This window comes from Chrysochloris asiatica, unplaced genomic scaffold (assembly GCF_000296735.1).
Source record: "Chrysochloris asiatica unplaced genomic scaffold, ChrAsi1.0 scaffold00004, whole genome shotgun sequence".
NCBI classification, from domain to species: Eukaryota; Metazoa; Chordata; class Mammalia; order Afrosoricida; family Chrysochloridae; genus Chrysochloris; species Chrysochloris asiatica.
The window spans coordinates 32,608,230-32,633,343 of NW_006408522.1; the positions used below are offsets into that span (position 1 = coordinate 32,608,230).

At 41.8% G+C, this 25,114-nt stretch overlaps 1 protein-coding gene across 2 annotated transcripts in view; it reads left to right on the plus strand.

Annotated features, from left to right (window-relative positions):
* Positions 1–25,114, plus strand: part of TGM5 (transglutaminase 5) — a 61,977-nt gene that overhangs the window by 28,670 nt on the left and 8,193 nt on the right. For both annotated transcript variants that reach the window (XM_006831723.1, XM_006831724.1), the window contains 6 exons: positions 4,461–4,579; positions 7,262–7,390; positions 8,132–8,309; positions 23,164–23,302; positions 23,981–24,084; positions 24,189–24,428. In XM_006831723.1, coding sequence (XP_006831786.1) covers positions 4,461–4,579; positions 7,262–7,390; positions 8,132–8,309; positions 23,164–23,302; positions 23,981–24,084; positions 24,189–24,428 — 909 coding nt within the window. The remainder of the gene's footprint in view (positions 1–4,460; positions 4,580–7,261; positions 7,391–8,131; positions 8,310–23,163; positions 23,303–23,980; positions 24,085–24,188; positions 24,429–25,114) is intronic.

Sequence of the window (25,114 nt, forward strand, 5' to 3'; positions counted from 1 at the left end):
TAAACAACATTCTTATCAACGGAGAAAAGATTGAAGTTGTCAAGGACTTCATTCTTCTTGGATTAACTATTAACAGTCATGGAAGCAGCAGTCAAGAGATCAAACGATGTGTATTGCATTAGGCAGATCGGCTGCATAAGACCTTTTTAAAGTGTTGAAGAGCAAAGATGTCAGCTTGAAGACTAAGATGTGCCTGACCCAAGCCATGCTATTTTCAATAACCTCATATGCATGCAAAAGCTTGACAGTAAATAAGGAAGACCATAGAAGAATTGACACATTTGAGTTATGGTGTTGGAGGAGAATATTGAAAGTGCCATGGGCTGCCAAAAGAACCAACAGATCCGTTTTGGAAGAAGTGCTGCCAGAGTTCTCTTTGGAGGCCAAGATAGCCAAACTTGGTCTCTCATGCTTCAGACATATTGTCAGGAGGGACCAGTCACTAGAGAAGGATGTCATGTTTGGTAGGGTGGAGGGTCAGAGAAAAAGAGGAAGACCCCCAATGAGATGGACTGGCCAAGTGTCAGTATCAATGGACTCAAATATGGAAACAGTAGTGAGGTTGGCCCAGGATCGGGCAGTGTTTTGTTCTACTATGTATAAGGTCGCTATGAGTCGGTGCCGACTTGATGGTACCTAACAACAACAACAGTTGCAGTTTTGAAAATATGATAGCTTTTGTCTGTGGAAAAGAAATGTGCTGCACAAGACCTCTTTTAAAGTGTTCAAGAGCAAAGTTATCAGTCTGAGGACTAAGGTGTACCTGATCCAAGCCATGGTATTTTCAATAGTTTCATATGAATGTGAAAGTTGGGCAGTGAATAAGGAAGACTATAGAAGAATTGATGTATTTAAGTTATGGTATTAGAGAAGAAAACACTAAAAGTACCATGAACAAACAAATCAGTGTTGGAAGCCAGAATGCTCCCTGGAAGGCAGGATAGTGAGACTTTCTCTCTCCTTTGGACATATTATCAGGAGGACCCAGTCCCTGGAGAAGGACATCATGTTTGATAAAGTGGAGAGTCAGTGAAAAAGAGAAAGACACCCAACGAGATAGATTGGCACAGTGGCAGCAGCAATGGGCTCAAACATAGCAATGATTGTGAGGATCCTTCTACTTCCTTAAGTTTTGCCAACCTTGTGGTGCTGCAGGGTAAACTGCAGTTCAAACCCACCAGCCTTGGAAACCTGATACAGGGTTGCTATGAGTTGAAACTGACTCAACAGCATTTTAACAATAACAAGAACAATTATTCCAAAACTCAGGGTAGTAGGATAGAAGTATCCCCATTTCACAGATGAAGCAACTAAGGCTCATTGTTGTTGTTGTTGTTGTTAAGTGCCGTCAAGTCAGTTTCGACCCATAGCGACCCTGTACAGGGTTTCCGAGGGTGTAAATCTTTACGGGAGTAGAAAGCCTCAACTTTCTCCCGTGGAGCACCTGGTAGTAGCAGGGCTTATATGTGATAACAGGGCTTACATGTCTATTTCTCTACCCTACCTAAATTGCTCATTATGAACAATCAGGAGAAGGTAGGAGATAATCCTTAGCCTCATCCACTCAGCTTGGGTGTTTTTAGAATCTTGGGTCCCATAAGACTTGTTCTCTAAATATACCTGGTATGTGTGTATATACACATGGGCAGACCTAAAGACATAGCATGGACAGAATGAAGCACAAGCCAGGAAGAAGAAAAGGAGCAAGAAAGAGTAGAGATGGGGCAGAAGCTAGAGTCAACAAAGTCTTCCTCCTGATAGAGAATGCTCCCCCTCCCATCCTTCCCCATTTTACTTTCTCCTCCAACCTTATCCCAAGATGGATCCAGAACCCTGACTGTCACTTCAAGCAACTCCCACCTCCCTATCACTGAATGACTCAGAACTCTCACCCACCAGCCAGGTGAAGTAGATGGTCTGTCACTCTGGACCCAAAAGAGCCAGTTGTCTGTTCTCTCTCTCTGTGTGTGTCTTTCTGGATGTCTGTCTCTCTCTCTCTCTCTCGCTCTCATACACACATACGACACATATACCTTCCTGGTCTCCAAGGGTGAACCAACCCTGGGACTAGGGATTGGTAGGGGTCAGGATTGGCAGTTGCCCCATCACCATACCCAGGATACTAGTTGGGAAGCTCTCCACCTTGTAGGTCAGGCCACTGCTGTTTCCAGCTATGAGGGATGATTGGTTTCAACCATGAACCCTTAGCTTCTTACCTTGTGGATCCAAAACCTCAATAAAATGCATCTCTGTAAGGAGTCCTTCTCCACCAATGTCCTGTTAGGCCAGGTCTGAACCTGCCTCTGAGGAGGAACAGAGAAATGTTACCCTTAGGGTCAGGCAGGGCTTCCAGGCCGTTCCAGCATCACTGCAAAAGGATTCCTGCCCTTGTGGTCTTTGTCGTTGTTAAGCGTCAACTTGGTTCTGACCTATAGTGAGTCTGTAGAGGGTTTCTGAGGAGTGATGGGTGGGTTTGAACCAGCAACCTTGATGTTCAAACTGATCTTTCAGTTCAGCATTTAAGAAGATGATTTTTTATATCTTAAAAGCAGCACCTGTTCATTATGGAAACACTGTTGTTTTTAGGTACTGTCAAGTTTGACCCATAGTGAACCTCTACACGACAGAAAGGAACACTGTCAATCCTACACCGTCCTCATGATTGTTACACTTGAGCACATTGCTGCTGGCACTGTGTCAGTCCACCTCCTTGGATGTCTTCCTCTTTTTCACTGACCCTCCACTTCACCAAGCATGATGTTCTTTTCCAGGGACTGGACCCTCCTGATAACATGTCCAAAGTATGCGAGATGAAGGCTTATCACCCTGGTTTCTAAGGAGCACTTCGACTGTATGTCTTCCAACACAGATTGGTTTGTTCTGGCAGTACTTGAATATTCTTCTCCAACACCATAACTCTAATGCATCAATTCTTCTATGGTCTTCCTTATTCATTGTTCAACTTTCAGATGCCTTTGAGGTTGTTGAAAGTACCGTGGCTTGGGTCTGGTGCACCTTAGCCATCAAAGTGACGGTTTTGCTCTTGAATACTTTAAAGAGGTCTTGTGCAGCACATTTACCTAATGCAATATGTCATTTGATTTCTTGAGTGATGCTTCCTTGAGTGTTTATAGTTGATCCAAACAAAATGAAGTCTTTGACAACTTCAGTCTTTTCCCCATTGATGATGAAGTTTTTACTGCTCCAGTTATGAGAATTTTTGTTTTCTTTACATTGAGGTGCAATCCATACAGAAGGCTGTGATCTTAGATATTCATCAATAAGTACTTTAAGTCCTCTGCACTTTCAGCAAACAAGGGTGTGTCATCTTCAATTACTATTTACATCTTTTGAAATAGGTCTCAAAATTCTCTGTTTATATACATACACATTTTTATAAGTCAATTCATGTTTTATACATTATTTTGTGTGCATATTTAATTTTAAAATATAATACTGTAAGTAGCTTTGGTAGCATAGTGGATTACAAGTTGGGCTGCTAACCCACAAGGTCAGCATTTGAATCTACCAGTTGCTCTGTGGGAGAAAGCTGAGACTTTCTTCTCCCGTAAAGATTTGCCGCATCCAACCCCTGTACAGTGTCGCTCTAAGTTAGAACCAACATGATAGCACACATCACCATCACTTCCATATTAATACTGTAAAGAATTCTGTGGTGAAGATGCACACCAGTCCCCAGTAACAAATATTTCAATTGTTTCTAGCTTTTCAGTATTATAGACAGCACTCAGATAAACAACACAGTATCTAAATATTTGCACATATCCTAAATACTTTCTTGGGAGTGTGTTGGCTCCATATGATAAGCACTGAGCTGCAAACCACAAGTTCTGCAGTTCAAGCCCACCAGCTGCTCTTTAAGTGAAAGATGAGACTTTCTGCTCCTCCAAAATTTTTTTTTAAAGGTTTGGAAATCCTATAGCTTGCTATGAGTCAGAACAGACCTGAAAGCACTTAACAAAAACTAAAAATAGGCAATTTTTTCCCCTTAGTCTAAATTTCCCACCAAATAATGATCAGATCAATACCAGTTCTAATGTTTGATGTTCCAATTAGGATTAGGTGAGTATAGCAGAAAAAGCATGGGATATGAAGTCACATGGGCTCTGTGATCAAATCTCAGCTCTGTACTTACCATGTGATTTGGGAAAGTCATATAGCCAGTCTGTGTTTTCTCAACCTGAAGATGGGGCTATTATATAAATATGTTTTGTAAACCAAGAGATTCTACCAAAGGCAAATTTATTATTCCATATCCTGTTTACATCCAGCCTGTGGCTGGTACTCAGTGTGGTAGAAGAGGGTCTCTCCAAAGCTCCCCGTTGGCGTTGCCTGGTGACCTCCCCAGAGCTCAGTTCCCATGGGACCTTCTGAGAATAAGAATAGTGCAAGAAGGACAAGATGACTTTTTCCCTTGTGTCCCCCACTTTGATTCCCAGGGGATGCTGTCTATTTGGAAAGTGAGCCTCAAAGGCAAGAGTACGTTATGAATGATTATGGCTTCATCTACCAAGGAAACAAGAACTGGATCCGCCCATGCCCATGGAACTATGGACAGGTAAGTGACTCTCAGCCCTGCTAATGGCCTCTGCATATCCTGGGCTCATGAAGACAAGGAAGTGGCAGCAGTGTGTAGAGGGGTGCTCCTTACTTAGGGTTCACCTAGAACTGCAAGCAAATGGTAACCAGAGGAGGAACCATAGCAAGTGGTTGGGTCCATTCTTTGCTGACAATGTCTGAGTTGGACCTGACATGATAAGGAATGTAAGACACCCCACAGTAACTCCACTGGGTATGAGTTTGTAAAAGACAGCAATGACTGTAGCAATGATGATACCTGTATTTTTGTTAGCACACTGTGTTTCCAGGGGGTTTTCTACTCTCTCCCCTCATCCTTGCAAGCTTAGATGAAGCAACCTCAGATTCATCTTGACATTTGCCTCCTGGACACCTCATAAAAAAAGCAGAGTTGATAAGCAGCAAGACATTGCCCTCACAGTTACTATTGCCTTTTTATTTGTTTGCTTGTTTTGATTGTATGTCTTTTACGTTACAAGTGTGATACACGATTGTGCCAATATTTTCAAAATAGTGTGACAAAAATGAACATCTGGAACATGAAGGTTTTCCTAAGCACTGTCACTAACTTGGTTCTGCTACATTATATTTTCTCCACATATTCTCAAACATATGATTTCATTTGTAAAAATGACATCATAGTAATCTTGATGCACTGTGATGCATAATGCCTTTATAAAAGCCTGACTCTCACTTAAAGCTTGGCTCACAGCAGATTCTTTAGGAAGTTCAGCACCAAGCCAGGGGGATGGGCACTCTGGACATAGTACTGACACCAGACTACTTTGGGGAGGGAGAGGATTAGCTGGGAAGACCTGGAGTCCTTCTGGAGTTTTGTATCAGTTTGAAATGGGTTCCTCTTCTGTATCTAACCAGATAAAACCCTGATACATGGGGTCTTTGGGTCAAACTGGGCCCTGGGTGTATCTACAGTCAAAATGAGACATGGCAGCCTCAACTGCCCCAACTCACATCCCCAACTGCTCATTCATCGTGAACACATTGGGGATCAAGGGTAGTGCCTAGGCAGGAGTTTTTTTTTTTTTTGTTTTGTTTTAATCATCTACGAGAAACAGAAGTGAGCAGGTGCGGCTTTCTGAGTCCCAGTTCCTTCCTTTTCTCTCTGCCTCTCATATTCAGTTAGCATACACTAAATGCTTGGTAAGGTAGAGAGTCAGTTAGGAAGAAGAAGCCCCTCAATTAGATGGATTGACACATTGGCTACAACCATGGGCTCAAATATAGCAATAATTGTGAGGATGGTGCAGGGCCAGGCAGAGTTTCATTCTATTGCACATAGTGTGGCTTGGAGTTGGAGTTACTTGACTTGATGAAACCAAACAACAACAACATATTGAGTGCCTGCTAAGTACCAGGAAGGGTGCCAAGTGCTGGAGATGTAGAAATGAATTTAAAAAAAATTAAAAAGCACTCTGGTCCCAAAGCATAGTGTGGACTCAGATATATAAACAGATCCCTTATCAGGCAGTAGGGTATGTAATAATCAAAACAAGGGTGGGCATAGGGGGTTGGGGTGATCTAGAGGAAAGGCACTTGATTGGGTACACGGGTGCCAGGGGAGAGAAGTTAGTGTCTGTACAAGTGAAGAAACAATGGAAGAATATCTCAAGCCAGAGGAAGACTTGAGCAAAGATACAAAGATGAAAAATGATATGAATTACCACCAAAGTTACAAGGAGTCTGATATTCCTGGAGCAAAAATGGTGAGGCAAGGGCTTTTGAATCATGAGGCTGAAGAGGTAGGTGGTAGCCAGATCAGGGAGGGGTTTGAGGGCCTTGTAAGGGATTGGAATTCTGGTTCTGTAGGATGGAACAGGCCTTTGAAAGCTTTAAAGCAGAGTGAATTGGTCAGACTGTCCCCTGGGGATGATGAGCCAGAGAAGCTTCCAAATTCTTTTTATTACTCAGTTTTATATGAGAATAAATCCACTCATTCAGACTCATTCAACAAAGATGTATGGAGTCCCCGCTATGTGATGGGCACTGTGTCCAGTCTGGAATCTGACGATTATTGGGAACATACCCAGAACTGTGGAGTTAACCAGGTTCAGACTCAGGCAAGGAAAGGCCCCTGTGGAAATGGCACCTATGGCAAGCTTGAAAGGCAAGGAGGAGTCAGCCTGCTTTGTTTGGGTGGAAAGTTTCCATAACTTGCTTATAATTAGTCCAGAGCCCTACTGAGTCATGGGTGCTTTGGCTTGTTGGCGCCATCACATCAGCAATGCCAGTCATCAGCTCCGTCAGCAGATAGGGGTGGAATATGAGGCAACATGGTTTTAGCAAGAATATCCCAGAGCTACAGGAGTGTGGAGATTGCAGAGATGGAAGGGAGAAACAAAGCTTTCAGCCAGTCAGTCTTGTTGGGGAAATACAAAACAAGACAAAGAAAACCAAGAGAAACAATAGCTACTTCACAATGAAGGAGGAGGGTTTTGATTTGCAGAGTTTGCAAATCAGGTGAGTCATGGCCCCAGAGCTTTGAACCTGGCACATACCTAAGATGCAGCTAAAGACCATTCTATTTAGCACAGTTACCATCCACAATATATCAGAGAGTTGAGCAAGGTGGGCCATGTGTTTCTTCACATACACTCATGGTCTAGGCATGAGTCCCTCACCTCTCTACATCTCCTACTTGCAGTTTGAAGAGAGTATAATAGACATCTGCCTGAAGCTGCTAGACAAGAGTCTGCACTTCCAGATTGACCCCGCCACGGATTGTGCCCTACGAGGAAGCCCTGTCTACATCAGTCGAGTGGTGTGCGCCATGGTGAGGTCCAGGCTTGTGAATGGAGGGAGGAAGCAGTGCTGGGGGAGCCCTGTCCTCTCACAGTTGACCTCTGCAGTGGAGGTTTGAAGAGTCAAGAGGCAGGGGCCCCTCTGGCAAAGACATGTTGGAGAAGACTGACACCAGAATGTGTGCATAATAAGGTTTTCTCAACTGAGCTCAGATATAGCTAGGTGTGAGCAACCACCTCTATTAATTCCAAATTGCATGGGAAGGACTCCAGTTTGGAAAATGGTCTAGTCTAGTTGTTTCTAGATTTCATCTCTTCTGATGTATATTTAAAAAGCTCTCAGAGCCAACCAAGCTTCAACTTGGTGGTGGTGGTTATGTTACATGGAGTCGGTTCTGACTCACAGCGACCCTCTACAGGGTTTCCGAGGCTGTAAATCTTTATGGGAGCAGAAAGCCTCATCTTTCTCCCGTGGAACAATTGGTAGTTTTGAACTGCTGACCTTAAGGTTCACAGCCCGTTAAAGATTGGGATTTTGGTGGTGGATAGAAACAGAGTCATAAATTAATTAATAGTGGATCCTAAGTAAGAATAGTAAATCCCCTAACCCACGATTTACCCAGAAGGGCTGAAAGTTCCCAGGTATTAGAGTCAAGTCTTCGCTATGTCTCAGGTCTTTGGGTCTTGCAAATCAGTCACATATCATGTCTCGTTGAGGAAAAAAAAAAAATGCTTCTAATGCTTATATGTGTGTATATATGACTGATCTTCAGATCAACAGCAATGATGACAATGGGGTACTCAATGGAAACTGGAGTGAGAAGTACGTGGATGGGATCAACCCTGCGGAATGGACTGGAAGTGTGGCCATCCTAAAACAGTGGCACGCCATGGACTGCCAGCCAGTGCGTTATGGGCAGTGTTGGGTCTTTGCTGCGGTCATGTGCACAGGTAGGAAGTCTTGCCCAGATGTGGAAAGTGTCCATAGAAAGATAAAAAATACAACAGCTAATTGATTAGCTCTTCTGAACTGTTTTTACACAAGCCTCATCCAATTCCTACCAAGAAACATTTGAATGAGAGCCTTTTCCAGCTAAAAAGTTCCATCATTGACCTTAGACTTCACATACTTCTTGTTGTTAAGTGCTATGGAGTCATTTCTGACTCATAGGATTTCCAAGAAGCAGCTGATGGGTTTGAACCTCCAACTTTGCGATTAGCGGTTCAGCATTTATCCTACAGCACCACACTACACTTAGGCCTATTTTAAAGGTGGGCCTGGCACCCTTCCCTTTTTCTGAGCTTGGTCAACCCAGCAAAATATCCCTAACAGCCTGACTGGGAGTTTTCCAGGCAGGAATGAGATTGAGGCCTTGTAGTAAGGAGCTCTGGTAGCGTAGTGGTTACGAATCGGGCTGCGAACCTTAAGGTCAGCGGTTCAAAACTACCAGATGCTCCGCGGGAGAAAGATGAGGCTTTCTACTCCAGTAAAGATTTATACCCTCGGAAACCCTATACAGGGTTGCTATGGGTCGGAACCGACTTGATGGCACATAACAACAACAGTTAGGAGACTTACAAAGTGATGTGGTATGTGGGGTAAGTACTGGACTGCTAATCGTAAGGTTGGAGGTTCAAACCCATCCACTGCTACTTGGAGAGTTGCTGTGATAAGTACTCAACAGTACTTATCAACAACAACAACAAAAGCACAAAGAATGAACTTCATAGTGATGTACGCATGGAAGGTAATGTGAGTCTGAGTTGTGGTAGAGGCTATGGCCAGATAAGATGGCATCTTCATAAAATTACCTTAAATTTGGAGTTGTCACCAGTTTAAGGGGCCTGATTCAGTCCAGGAAATAGAGGCTGGGGGAAGATAAGAAAGAGGCAGTCCAGATAGGGAGTGAATACTACATTGTTGTTAAGTGTCGTCAGGTGGGTTCTGGCTCAACACTCTTGTATAGTTTCCCAGGCTGGAAATCATTGTGGGAGTAGAAAGCCTTATCTTTGTCCAACAAAACGAATGATAGGCTTCAACCTCTGACCCTATGATTTGCAGTCTAGTGCTTATCCTACAGAGCCATGTGCTCTTGGATGATACACTGTTGTTACTAAGTGCTGTCAAGTCACTTCCAACTCATGGCGACCCTGTATAGAGTTTTCTAATTTCTCATTTGAACCGCTGACCTTGAGCTTCTAACCAACCTTGCGGTCCAGTGCATTATCCTGCAGCACCACACCAGGATTCTGAATACTACGTTAGTAAAAGAAAATCTGAAAAAATGAACATAGGGAAAGGGAGGCAAATGGAAGTTGGTTTGTGTGTGGCAGAAGAAGCAAGCAAAAGGAGGAAATGTGTATGTGTGTTGGGGAGAGGGGAAATCCTGAGGAAACTCATCAGTAACAGGAGTATAGACTTCTACTGCGGGCCCTCCCCTTTACTGAAGTCTCCATGCGTAGGACAGCTCTCAGCCTTTCAGCATGCATCCAAAATCAGGATGTTGTTATTCTTGTGATCTGGGAAAACAACTCAATACAGCGTTCACTAACAACATTCTCTAGTTCAACCCAGGGAGGCCAGATCTGTCCATAGTCCTTATTGAGGACTCAGATCTTGTGTATAGAAATTCCTGTGGGACAAAGCCTGATGCAGTCTATGTGCATGTACATAATGCGTGTGGTGGGCTTGTCTCTGGACTCTCACAGTCCAGAGTGCCATGTGACCAGTCATGGAGGAAACCCAGAGAACCCCAGTCTCTCACAAGTGCATGAGGGGTTTCTGTCAATTCTGTCAGGGAGTGATTTTACATGGGTTGATGATAAAGAAGTCCTGAGTGTAGTCCTCTGCAACTCTAGGGTCTTACCTTGAGTTAGATGCTTTAATTACTCAGGGATAATGAAGAAGGAGTTCAATAACTTTGATACAAATCATGGATATATAGGTGAACTGGGAGGTTTGAGGAAGTAGGTACAAGACTGACAGGCAGAGAATGAATCTTATGCAAAGTAGAGAGGGAAAGGCCTAAAATCTAATGGACCAAGTGTGTGCATGAATTATGTGTATGTATGTCGGAAAAGTGACCTGATATTGGGTGTGGTTGTATAGAACTGAATGATGAGACACTGGTAGAACCAGTGAATGGAGATTATGTAACAAGAGTAGACTAGTTAAAATGTTTATGAGAACCATGACACTTTAGTGACCTAGGAAGCAAAAGGTTTGGCAAAGGAGGTCAGATGTGGTCCTTTTCAACTACAGCTCAATCAGCACCAGCCTTCACCAACAGAGTCACTATAGTGAAAAATTTATCAGTTTGAGAAGCTTGTTCATTCATCCAACAACATTTACCAAGTCCTTACTCCATGACACTACACTACAAGTACTCTTAGATACAAAAATGGGTACGACCCAGTCTCTATCCTCCACCAAAGTAAAAGTTAAGGATTTATTCAAACTCCTTAGCCCAAGACAGCTGTCAAAGCATGCCTATTATTATTTTGCAATTGCAATAGCTGCTATTTATTGAAGACTTTTTTGTGTCTGGCACTGTGCTAAAAACTTGTCAACCTAGAGTAATAATGAATCATGTGGTAAGAATGTTGTTGTTGTTGTTGTTGTTATGTGCTGTGGAGTTGTTTCTGACTCATAGTGACCCTGCACAGGGTTTCCGAGGCTGTAAATCTTTATGGGAGCAGAAAGCCTCATCTTTCTCCCGCAGAACAGCTGGTAGTTTCGAACTGCTGACCCTGAAGTTAGCAGCCTGATTCGTAACCACTACGCTACCAGAGTTCCTTGTGGTAAGAATGCTTGGGTTCAAATACCAGCAGTACCATTAATTGTTTGGTTAACCTTAGGCAAGTCACATAACTTGTGCCTTAGGTTCTTCAAACACATGATGGGGAGAATAATAGTACTTACCTCCTGTTGTTGTTTTTATGTGCCGTTGGGTTGGTTCCAATTCATAGTGTCCCCTATTATGCCCAACAGAATGAAACACTACCCAATCCTCACAATTGGTGTTATCTTTGAGCCCATTGTTGTTGCCACTGTGTCAACACATCTTGTTGGGAATCTTCCTCTTTTTCCCTGACCATTCACTTTTCTAACATCATGTCCTTCTCCAGGAACTGGCTCCCCCGATAATATGTCCAGAGTATGAAAGACAAAATCATGCCATCCTGGCTTCTAAGGAGCATTTTGCTTGACTTCCCAACACAGATTAGTTTGTTCTTCTGACGGTCCATGATACTTTCAGTATTCTTCTCCGACATCATAATTCAAATACATCAATTCTTCTCTAGTCTTCCTTATTCATTGTCCAACTTTCACATGCATATGAATTGATTGAAAAACCATGGCTTGGGTCAGGCACCTTAGTATTCAAAGTGACATCTTTACTATTGAACACTTTTAAAGAGCTCTTTTGCAGATTTGTCTAATAAAATATTTGATTTCTTGACTGCTGTTTTCCATGAGTTTCCCCAGTCTCTATCAAATCAGGAAAGTTTGTTCATTTATGATTTTAAATTTGTTCTGCATTTCCCCCCTCCCTTTTTGTTCACGACCTTCTACCTTGATCTTGATTAGAGTGGTTGGTATTGGTGACCAGGCACCATTTAGTTCTTCTAGTCCTGTGGACTAATTTTTTCCCGAGTCTTTGGTTTTCTTCACACTTCTTTGTTCTGGATGGAGCAAGACTAATAGTTGCATCTTAGATGGTTGCTCACAAACTGTAAGGTCCTAGTCTCTATGCAATAATGTAGGACGTAGAACATTGTCTTTGTGGACTATGTTATGCCAATTGACCTAGATATCCACCCCCCCAGACTATGATCCTAAATTTCCAGGCTCAGTGACTCATTCCCTCAAGGTGTTTTGTTCTGAAGCAAGAAGTTTTCAGAACTTTGCTATTTGTATGGTCAACCATATATCCTCATATATATTTGTAGCACATATGAATACATGTGTAGAAATATCTTCTGCAAACCTATATATACTTGTGGGTGTACTCCCATTCACCTTCAGAGGAAACAAGTTTCAGAGCAGTTAATTATTTACGGGCTCCTTGCCCATAATTTTTTGTTTAAAAAAAAATGGGGTGTTTATCCTACAGAGTTTTTTACATCTGGAGTTTTCTTAATGCATCTCTAAATATTATAACATGTTTCTATGTCCCCTTGTTGCTGTTGTTGTTAAGTGCCATCAAGTTGGTTCCTGTATAGAGTTTCCAAGGAGCAGCTGATGGGTTTGAACCATGGACCTTGTAGTCAACTGTTCAGTGATTACCCTACTGAATTCAGGGGACCGACTCTGGAGGAAGATCTTTGTTTCTTTTGTACTTCTGTTCCTAGGTGATTTTTATGTGGCTTGGCATCTATCTTCCCCCATCTCTGACTGCTTGCTCAATCTGCTTTTTATTATCAGAAGAGATTGATTTCGGCCACATTCTACACTGACATTGAGTCCTGGTGTGGCACTGTAGGATAAACACTGGACCACAATGTTGGTTTGAATGACACTTAACAACAACAACACTAACACTGCCTCATAAGCTTAAAAAAAAAAAAAAATCCAAATGGAATTATAACCACAGGTATTGTTATTGTTAATTGCCATGGAGTTGGTTCCAACTCCTGTAATGAATGTGAGAAGCAGCTGGTAGATTTGAATCATCAACCTTGCAGTTAGCAGTTCAGTGCTTATCCTACAGTGCCATACCAGGATTCCACAGGTATAACATCAGGTATAGAGGTTAGGACTTGCAACATATATTTTGAGGGGATGCAATTAAATCCATAACAGATGATATTTATAGACTTCTAGTAGTTGTTGTTGTGAAGTTCCATAGAGTCGGTTCTAACTCACAGTGACCCTGTATAGGGTTTCCAATGAACAGCTGATTAGTTTGAACTGCTGACCTTGTGGTTCAAACCGACCTTTTGGTCCAGTGCTTTATCCCACAGCACCACACCAGGACTCCAAACTTCTAATTAATGAAATATAATGTTAAGCCACATCCTACACTGAGTCTTGGAGTGGTGCTGTGAGTTAACGTGCTGGACTGCAAAGTCAGTTTGAACCGTAAGGTCAGCAGTTCAAGCTCACCATCGGCAACTTGGAAACCCGATAAAGGATTGCTATGGGTTGGAACTGACCTGATGGCACTTATTGAAAAATCATTTTGGTAGGATCTTGCCATTGTGCAGGCTAGAAAACTGGTGATTAGAACTTAGCATGGAAAACAGGTGACATACTTTTACATGTTTAAGATATTCTTAAGGAGACATAAGATTTTATCTCATTACCCCTGCAGATGATGAGAGAAAACAGCTCAAATATGACCTGGGAATGGCATGTCTGAAGGGCCAAGGCAATATAACCATCTGGTTATATTGCTGGTTATAAGGGATAATTAAAAGCATGAGAGGGAAAGTAGGAAGTGATATTTTTACCATTTGGAGGAGTAATACATTCAGAAGGACTTTTTTTTTTCTCTCTCTTTTTACTGTGAATTGAGTGAAAGTTAACAGACAAGATTGTGAGTTTTGCATTCAACAAACCATACACTTTGTTTCATCTCAATGATGCAATTCCCTCCAGGCAACAACAAACAGTTATCCCATGCCCTTCATGTGGTTCCTATTTCCACTGCACCCACCTTCCCAGCTTTTCTCAACTTTGCCCTTAGGTAAATGTTGCCCTTTTGATTTTAAATAATTGACCATTCTATGGTGAGTATATCTTACCAATGTTGTCCTCACTATCTACCTAACTACTACTTGGATGAAAATAGGGCATCAATGGACTCAAGTTCGGGCAGTGAGTTCCTTTCCAGACCTGAAGGTCTGAGGTTCCTCCAGTCTCTTTCTGACCAGTAAACCTGCTTTTTTTTTTTATAGTTTTTAGTTTTGTTGTACACTTTCTCCCACTCTATCTAGGACCTTCTAAGGTGATCTCTTTCAGAGCAGTTGGTAATGGTAGTGTGGCACCACCTAGTTCTTCAGAGTCATGGAGACTGATGTTCATATGTTCCATTAGTCCATTGGACTAGTTGATTCAAGCATCTTGAGTTATCATCGCTCTTCTTTCTTTTGCACATGGAGTGACCAATAGTTGCACCTTAGATGGTTGCGCATGAGCCTTTAAGATACCATATGCTATTCACCAAAGTAAGATTGTCTTTGTGAACTATGTTATACCAATTGACCATGGTGTCCCCTGAGATTATGGTCGGAGTGCCCAGGCCCAGCAACTCATCGTCTTAAAATGTTTGATAATATCTAAGTTTTCATCATTTTGCCTGATGTAGGCCCTGGTAACATAGCTGATTATGAACTGGGCTGTTAACTGCAAGGTCAGCATTTTTAATCTATCAGTCACTCCAAGGGAGAAAAATGAGACTTTTGGCTCTAGTAAAAATGTCTACTCTTGAAACCCTATACAGGGTCACTAAGAGTCAGAACCAACTCAATGGCATATAACCACCACCACCACCATGTTCCATCACATTCATAGTTGTGTTTGCAGGAAAGGTAAATACCCATATACAAATATCCTCTTTCAAATCCCTATATATTTGTGGGTATGCTCCCCTTCTTCCTCCAATACCCATTCAGTCTGCGTATCTGTCCATGTATCTACCCACAGAACATTGTTGTTTCAGGGTTATGTATATAACACTATCGTTATCCCCTTTAGCCCTTGCATACCTCCCTGTGTCTTCATCTGTCTTCATCATTCTTCTGCCAACCTTCCTCTTCTTGTATATTGCCTTCCCCATTACCCATGTTAACATGTATCTACCCCCTAGCTAGTGAATTGCTCTCCTTTCTCTCCCACCTCTGGTAACCATCAAAAAATGTTTCTTAGCATGAAGACTTTTTCTTGAGTTTTTACTATAGTGATCTCATACAATATTTGTCCTTTTGTGGTTGACTAATTTCACTCAGCATATGTTCATGTTCATCCATGTTACGAAATGTTTTGCAGATTCATCTTTTCTTCACTGTTGCATAATACTCTATTATGCATATATATCAAAGTTTGTTTATCCGTTCTGCCATTGATGGGCACTTAGGCTAGATCTTTTTGCTATTGTGAACAGTGCTTCTATAAACATTAGTGTGTATATATCTACTTGTGTCCTGGCTCTTCTTTCATATGGATATATATCAAACAGAGGGGTTTCTGGGTAATACGGTATTTCCATTCCCAACTTTCTGAGGAAGTGCCATGCCATTTTCCACAGTGTCTGAACCATTTTATAGTCTCACCAGCAATGTAGGAGGGTTGCCAGGGGAAAATTAAAGATGATGAAATCATGAAATTTAAATTCAATTACTTGGAGCATTGACTGTATTACTCAGTATAGGCTATAGAAGTGTGGCAGAAAAGATGACTGGATACATTTTGATAAATTAAACTCTAACATTCCACTGTTTTTTCTTATGAAATTTGAGGCACGTTTCCACATGGAGGGGGGAAAAAACATTGGAAGGCTTCATGGCAAGTCCTAAAACACATTTGTGTTGTAATACACTATCAGGACAGTCACAATTAAAGTTGTGCTCTTTTAGGGTAAGAATGTCTTTCATTGTTGTATCCCACTGCCTGGTCCATAGCATAAATGAGTCCCTATGTAGCACAAATGGCTAAGTGCTCAACTACTAACTGAAAGATTAGGGGTTCAAACCCATCCAGAGGTGCCTTAAAATATTGGCCTGGCAATCTGTTTGTGAAAGGTCGTAGTCTTAAAAGCCCTGTGGAGGTTAGTTCTACTTTGCATACAAGGGGTCATCATAAATGAGAATCAACTGGGCAGCAACTGTTTTCTTTGTTTGTTTGTTTCTGGCCCATAGAAGAGTTGGCACGGTTGTAGAATGGATGTTGAATGGTTGCATGAATAGATATAGTAACTAATGCTGGCCAGATGTTGTAACATACCTTGGGAACTCTGCAATCCTTTCCTGATTCTAAGCTCTTGTCCACATTTGGCCAAATGTCCATGCACACAAATAAACATACGGATCTCCGTTTTATGAGGGAACCAATTCTCACAAAATTATCAGTGAAAGAGTCCCTTAAGTCTTACATCAAACTGTGAGTCACCAGGATTGATACTCTGCAGAAACCTCATTCACAGAGAGAACTCACTTCAACAGAAATTTGATGAGCATCTTCTCTGAGCCCAGCACTGTGCTAGAATGAAGAAATACAAGAGGTGTATCTGGTAAGAGATCTACTCTAAGAGATTTATAATCTGACTGGCTAGTTAAAATATGTGAAATCATAGAGAACTCAGTCCAATGGGGAAATGTGTGTGGGGATTATGAGAGCGCACAAGAGAGGAGATGAGTGTGGCCTGCAGTAGTTGGTGAGAACATCACAGAGGAAGATCCACTAAGGCTGCTGGAGATCTAGCGAAGTTGCAGTGACATTGTCTGGTAGTTAAAAGCTTTAAGCTCAGAGAAACGTGAGCTTGAGGCCTGCCCTGGTTCCTCACTTTCGGCCATGTGACCTCAATCTCTCTAGGTGCCAGATTTCTCATCTTTAAAGTCAGGGAAATTATGAGATTGTTGAGAGGATTAAGGAAGATAATGCCTTGCAGTGTTAGGCACCATGCCTGGCACCACATAGTGATGATGTTATTGGCTGCAGTGGAAAGTTGGAAAAGGGTGCTGGTTTAGACTGAAAAACAAGTTCAGTTGGAGAAGTGTTTAATGACAGTGGAGTCTTTATACAGTCTCAAGGTTCAAATTTCAGAGTCATGAGCTCAGAAGTCTAAGAGTTGAAGTCATAAAACAGTTGAACTCCTTGTGGGAAGACAGAACAAGGATAGAAGGAGCAAGCCCCCTGTAAACATGTATGTGTAGGACTTTGGCTGCACAGGTTGGATCACTCTTACCTCATTAAGTATGATGTTGAAGGTAAAGCTTTGACATCAACCTTTATATAAGAAACCATTCTTGCCCCTCTGTAGCTCCATTTTGTCCCACAGTGACAAGCTGTCACCCATTCTTGCTCACCAACTACCGTGAGTAAAGACTGACAATGCATCATCATCATTCAAAGCTTAGTTTCCAAAGCTGGGCACTAAAGCACAACACTTAGCCAGTGTTATGCTTTTCAGTGCTGTGCTGAAGTTGGAAACACCAGAATGGGCAAAAGATTCATGAGAAATTATTCGTCCATAGCCACCAGCAAAGATGCACTGAGTATCTGCAATAGGCCTGGCCTGTATTGTTAATGTCTGTATAATTATAATACGAAGATGAATAATGCACAATCCCTGACCCCAGGAAGATAGGCTCATAAACCGTTACAAGCCAAGTGATCTGCTCTCGTAGAGAATGTAAAAGCTCAATGGAACCAATGACCTGTTGTCATGTGGGAAAGTGCCCACCAAGCCTTGTTAACAGGTTGACACCACCATTGACATTTCAAGTGGCCATTCGTGAAATCACAAGTCAGAGTGAAGAATGGGAAGAGGCTTGCTTCTTGTTCTCCCTGCCACCTTTCCTTGGCATGTTCTTTTGTTACCATGAGAATCATTCATCCTCCTGGCTGTAGTTTTAGCATAAATGAACCCATACAATGAGCCTGAATCTCTTTCTTGCATCACACCTGTTTCATGTTCCCTCAGTGAGTACTTTCCAAATTTCACCCTTACCTCTAGATTGTACCATGTCATCTCCACCAACAATCCACTTTACATCTCTGCCCACTTCTTGCCTTAGTTCTTTGGTTTTGGTCAGACCTGTCACTCAAGAGTTCACGATTCCCAATTGTGCTTCTCTCCTCTCACTCCTGGACCATAATCAGGGGTGTGTTCCCACCCGGAGAGGCTTTGTGCCAAAGCCTAATCTAAGAAGAATAAAGGTAATGATTGAACAACATAATTAATGTCACTGACACAGGTAAAAAATGGTAAATGGCAAGTGTTTTGCTATACATATATATACCAAAATAAAAAGGAGCCTTAACTAAAAACTATAAGCAATTAAATGTTTAGTGTAAATAAGTATTTAACTAAAAACTGTAAATATTTCAAACCAAACCAATGACAGCCATATGGGTGAAGAACCTTTAGAAATATTCATACTTTCTGACTCTGTCATTTGACTTCTTGTAATACATCCCAGGAATCCTGGTGTGGCGCTGTGGGTTAATGTACTGGACTGCAAAGTTGGTTTGAACCGCAATGTTGACTGTTCAATTTCACCAGCTGCTCCTCGGAAACCCTATACAGTGTCTCTATGAGTGGGAAGGGACACGACAGTACTTATGTCCCAAGGAAATAAAACAGCAACAATATGTCCCAAGGAAATAAAAATGTGTCTACAAAAATATTCATCACAGATTTATTCACAAGAGGGAGGAAAAATTGGAAACCAACTAAAAATAACTAGCAGTAGAAATCTTGCTTTGGTGAATATTTGATAACAATGAGAAAATGCTTGGGATAACAGTGAAGGGAAAATACAAAAATGTAGTATTAATAGTCCACCTCAGTTTTAATAGTACAAGCTTAACAATGAGACCAGGATTTGAGTGACAGCTCTGCCATTTACTAGCTGTGTGACCCAGATTAACAAATTCTTCTTAGCCTCTGCTTCTTCATCTTTAAAATGGGGATGATAACAGCACTTATGGAGTCCTGATATGGCACTGTAGAATAAGCTTTCACCCACAAGGGCTGTTTGAACTGCAAGGTCGAAGGTTCAAATTCACCAGTTGCTCCTCAGAAACCTTATACAAGGTCGCTATGAGTCAAAACTGGTTCGACGGCACTTAACAACAACAACAGCACCTATTGTGCCATTGTGAGGATGTTGCTATGTGCCATATAGTCAATTCCAAATCCATTCCAAGTCACAGCAATCCCATGTGCAGAGTAGAACTGCCCCAAAGAACTTTCTTGTCTGTAATCTTTATAGAAAGAAGCCCTTGTGATGATATGGGTTAGGAGTGAGGCTTCTAACCACAAAGTTGGTGGTTCAAACCCACCAGCTGCTCTGCAGAAGAAAGATGAGGCTGTCTGCTCCCATAAAAATTTTCAGTCTCAGAAACCCTATATAGCATTATTATTATGGGTCACGATCCACCACTCATCTGTGGTGGCTTGTGTGTTGCTGTTACGCTGTTGTGTGTTGCTAAAAGCTATGCCACCAGTATTTTAAATACCAACAGGGTCACCCATGATGGACACATTTCAGCATAGCTTCCAAACTAAGACAGACAAGGAAGAATGAGAGGCTCTGAATGGTTAGACACTGAAAACCTTATGAATAGCAGTAGAACATTGCCTGATATAGTGCTTGAAGAGGAACCCCTCAGGTTGGAAGAACTCAAAATATAACTAGGGAAGAGCTACCACCTCAAAACAGAGTTGACCTTAACAACATGAATGGAGCAAAGCATTCAGGACCTTCATTGACTGATGAGACACAACTCAAAATGGGAAGAAACAGTTACAGACACCCATTAATAATTGAGACATAGAATATGTGAAGTATGAGTCTAGGAAGTTGGAAGTTGTCAAAAATTAATTGGAATACATAAAGACCAATAGCATCCTAGGTATTAGTAGGAACTCTGGTAGCATAGTGGCTACAAGTTGGGCTGCAGACTTTCAGGTCAGAAGTCTGAAACTACCAGACTTTCCATGGGAGAAAGATGAGACTTTCTGCTCCCATAGATTTACAGTCTCAGAAATCCTATGCAGAGTCAGAACTGACTCTACAGCACACCACCACCACCACCACTAGGAGCTGAAATGGTCTACTATTGGCCATTTTGAATCAGACAATCATATGGTTTACTATGCCAAGAATGACAAACTGAAGAGGAAAGATGTAACATTCATGATCAAAAAGAGCATTTCAAGATCTAGAAGTACAGTGCTGTCTGTGATAGAATAATAGCTATACACCTACAAGGAAGACCACTATTATTCAAAGTACACACCAACCACTAAAGCCAAAGATGATGAAATTGAAGAATTCAAGCAACTTGTTCAGTCTTCAATTGATCAAGCAATCAAGATGCATTGATAATTACTGGTGATTGGAATGCAAAAGTTGGAAACAAAGAGGAAGGACCAGTAGTTGGAAAATATGAACTTGGTGATAGAAATGAGCCTGGAGATCACATTTTCAAGACCAATGACTTATTCGTTGCAAATACCTTTTTCAGTAAGTGGCAACTATTCACTTGGACCTCACCAGATAGAATACACAGGAATCAAATTGACTACATCTGTAGAAAGAGATGCTGGAGAAGTCCAATATCATCAGCCTAAACAAGGTCAAGAACTGATCATTGCTCATATGCAAGTTCAGGATGAAGCTAAAGAAAATTAAAACAAGTACATAAGAGCCAAAAGATGACCTTGAATATATTCCATCTGAATTTAGAGATCATCTCAAGAACAGATTTGATATATTAGACACTAATGACCAAAAACCAGAGGAGTTGTGGGATGACGTCAAGAGCATCATGCAGGAAGAAAGCAAAAGGTAATTTTTAAAAGATAAGAAATAAAGACCACAAGAGATGCTAAAAGAGACTATGAAACTTGCTCTTGAACGTAGGGAAGCTAAAGCAGTGGGAAGAAATGATGAAGAAAAATAGGTAAACAGAAATTTTCAAAGGGCAACTGAGAAGACAAAGTAAAGTATTATAATGAAATGTGCAAAGACCTGTAGTTGAAAAATCAAAAGGAAAGAACATGCTCTGCATTTCTCAAGCTGAAACAAGTAAAGAAAAAATTAAAACCTTAGTTGCAATATTTAATAATTCTATAGGCAAAATACAGAGTGATACAGGAAGCATCAAAGAAGATGGAAAAAATACACGTTCACAGAACCAAAAAGAATTTGTTGGTGCTCAACCATTTCAAGAGATAGCATCTAATCAAGAACCGATAGTACTGAAGGAAGAAATCCAAACTGCACTAAAGGCATTGGCAAAAACAAAGTTCCAAGAATAGATGCCATACCAATTGAAATGTTTCAACAAACTGATGAAGTACTTGGAGGTGCTCACTCATGTATGCCAAGATATTTAGAAGACAGCTACCTGGCCAACCAATTGAAAGAGAGTCATATCTGTGCCCATTCCAAAGAAAGGTAACCCAACAGAATGCAGAAATCATCAAACAATAGCATTAATATCACATGTAAGTAAAATTTTGTTGAAGATAATTCAAAAGCAGTTGTAGCAATACATTGATAGGGAGCTGCCAGAAATTCAAGCCTGATTCAGAAGAAGACATGGAACTAGGGATACCATTTCTGATGTCAGATGGATCTTGGTTGAAAGCACAGAATACCAGAAAGATGTTTACTTGTGTTTTAATGGCTATGCAAAGGCATTACACTTTGCAGATCATAACAAAACTATGGATAACATTTCAAAGAATGGGTATTCCAGAACAATTAATTGTGCTCATGAGGAACCTGTCCATAGACTAAGAGGCAGTTGTTCTAACAGAACAAGTGGACGCTGAATGGTTTAAAATCAGAAAAGATGTGCACCAGGGTTTTATCCTTTCACCAAAATGCACCTTAGAAGTGAGGATGACAAGACTTCATATTTTGTACTTTGGGCATGTTGTCAGGAGACATCAGTCTGTGGAAAAAGACATCATACTTGGTAAAGTGGAGGGTAAGCAAAAAACAGGGAGAACTTCAATGAGATGGGCTGACATAGTGACAGCAACAATGGGCTCAACCATAACAACAGTTGTGAGGATGGTACAGGAGGACCAGGCAGTGTTTTGTTCTGTTGTACATTGGGTGGCTATGAGTCGGAACCAACTGGACAGCACTTAACAACCACATGAGTTAGAATTGACTTGATGATGGTGGGTTAATCTTTACAGAAGCAGGTTACTAGGTGTTATAACCATACTTGGCTGGTAAAAACCATTACTTGTTGGTTGTTGCTGTTGAATTGGGTAGGTTATTCACTGCTGGACTTGATGGAATAGAGATCCTTAGGGTATTTGAGGGTGGGATGAGCTGTAGAATATTGTATTTAAAAGAGCATAGAATGGGGGAAGTACAACAAAAGACAAAGAAAAGAAGTTGACTGGCAAATGAAAGGCATGACCCCTCAGAAATATGAAAGAGTTTCAAAAGATTTATGGAAAGTTCCATTATCTTTTAATTCCATTTTTTCACAACCTTTTAAAGTCCTCTAACAAACACAAATTTCTAACTCCTTTCAAGAATTTCTCTACCAAGTACCGCCTCTTTGCTTTTCTATACCTTTGTTACACTGTTTTCTTCTCTTATAGCTTGATCTGTGATGCTTTTCTTGAGAGGTTTCCAAGATAATACCCAAAGAAAAGGAGGAATAAAAACACAGAATTCTCTGCCTGAGATTTATGGTCTCAACCAATAACCCCAAACATAAGAAGAAATAGAATTCTAGCTATTTTAGATGGAGATTTACAGCCAGGAAGGAAGAGAGGCCAAGTCAGGCAGCTGAGTCTTGCTAAAGGAAGTGTGTCTGCCCCATATTGTTTGTATGGGTAGGAGAAGTAACTTGCTCTAGACTCTCTGTTGGCCTTGGAAGTGCTTATCTGAGCAAGTAGCATCCTAATCTTTGCATAGAGTATCTCCCACATGCCCTAGGGACAGGAGTGCAGGAAGGTGGGAAGGGAGGTTAGAAATGTCACCAACTCTGTTCCTCAAACAACTCCTGCAGATACCAATGATTTCAGGAAATTACTACCTTGGCCCAGGGCTCAGGCAAGTGCACAGCCCACAGGAGGTTTTTCTGCCCTTTCTGCAGTGATGAGGTGCCTGGGGATCCCAACTCGTGTGATCACCAACTTTGATTCTGGCCACGACACAGATGGAAATCTGATCATCGATGAGTATTATGACAACACAGGCAGGATTCTGACGAATAAGATGAAGGACACTGTCTGGTGAGAGATACCCTCTAAATCTATTTCTAGGGCCCCAAATCAGAACTAAAACCCACTGGAAAAATTAGAGTGGGCCTGTGTCCCTGAGCCTGCTGTCCCACTCAACTCCTATACTCCACGCCTTTGGAGCCTCAGTGCTTGATGTCCCTAGTCCAAGCCTGAGGGATGTCTGAACAGGAAACCAATGACTTGGAGTTTAGAAGCTTCAGATCCTAAGAGCATTCTGCCCTGGCTTGAGGTTTGGCTCTGTCACTTCCATAATTTAATTTTCAGCCTATCTCTCTGATCACAGGAGGTCTGAAGTCTTACCTCCACATACAAAGACTATGATTCTCTCTGAGCGAGAGCAACTCACACAAGATCCACAAGGACTTTTTAGAGAGTAAATAAAAGTATTTTTAAATTTTGACTGACTCTAGAATTGCTCGCTCTTTATTTATATCTAGAATCAGCAGATAGTCTCCAGTCTACGTAGCAAATTGAAGATCTCAGAAAGAAGTTCCATCACTATTTAAACCACCATGGTTTGGGACCCTGTGGTGTCCTATGGTCTGTCTGTCTATCTGTCTATCTAAAGGTTCATCCACTCATCTAGCCTCTGCCTGCTCTAGAAAGAAGGCAAGCAGTATAACATCTCCCTTAGCTTCCTTTGACACTGACATCTCTGGGTTCTCTCAGGAATTTTCACGTCTGGAATGAGTGCTGGATGGACCGAAAGGACCTTCCTTCTGGCTATGGAGGCTGGCAGGTGCTGGACGCTACGCCTCAGGAGACGAGCAGTGGTGAGAGTCCAGAAGGAAGGCAGAACCCATTCCCACAGATATGGCCCCTGCTCCCACCCCAAACTGGCCCTGCAGTCTCATGGGGGATCTTCTGTTTTCCTCAGGCCTCTACTGCTGTGGCCCTGCCTCTGTCAGAGCCATCAAAGAGGGGGAAGTGGATCTGAACTATGACACACCCTTTGCCTTTGCCATGGTGAATGCCGACTGCATGTCCTGGCTTGTCTATGGAGGAAAGGAGCAGAAACTTCACCAGGACACACATTCTGTCGGCAATTTTATCAGCACCAAGAGTATCCAGAGTGATGAGCGAGATGACATCACAGAGAACTACAAATATGGAGAAGGTAAGACCAAGCCAGCCCCACCCAGAGACCAAATCCTATGGGCACAGACAGGTAAGTGAAGGTATACAGCTTTAAGGTTCCAGGTGGGGTGTCCCCTCTACCCACCACCACCCCATATCCCAGAGACCAGCACATCTCTGGGTTCCTTCACAAATGTTCATGTTGATTGTGGGGCCATTGAGAGGTATCCACCAATAGTATACAAATTCCTTACCCCTGCCTCCTATAAAAATCAGTGTTTGGCTGAAGATGGCAGGGGATATAGTAAGCGCTGGCCTATTAATGACTTTAATTGCTTTAACCTATTTTTAAATCACTTGTGTTATATTGAGTGTTTGGAGGGTAGGTCAGCCCACCAGTCAGAACCGAGGCTGATGTAAGGCCCAAATGTATACCTTCCACCTCACTCTGCCAGGGCTGGGCATGTCAGAGATAGATGCTTCTGAGATGTGAGAGTCCTGGCACATCTTACACCAAGCAGCAGTGCAATGGTCCATCTAAGTTGATCAGGTGTAGACTAAAGAAACAATAGCTGCCATCGAGTTGGTTCTGACTCATGGTGGCCTCATAAGTGTCACTGTAGGAATGAAGAAAATGAAAACAAATCTACGAGAGCCAAAATATGATCTTGAATTTATCCCTCCTGAATTTAGAGATCATCTGAAGAACAGATTTGATGCATTAAA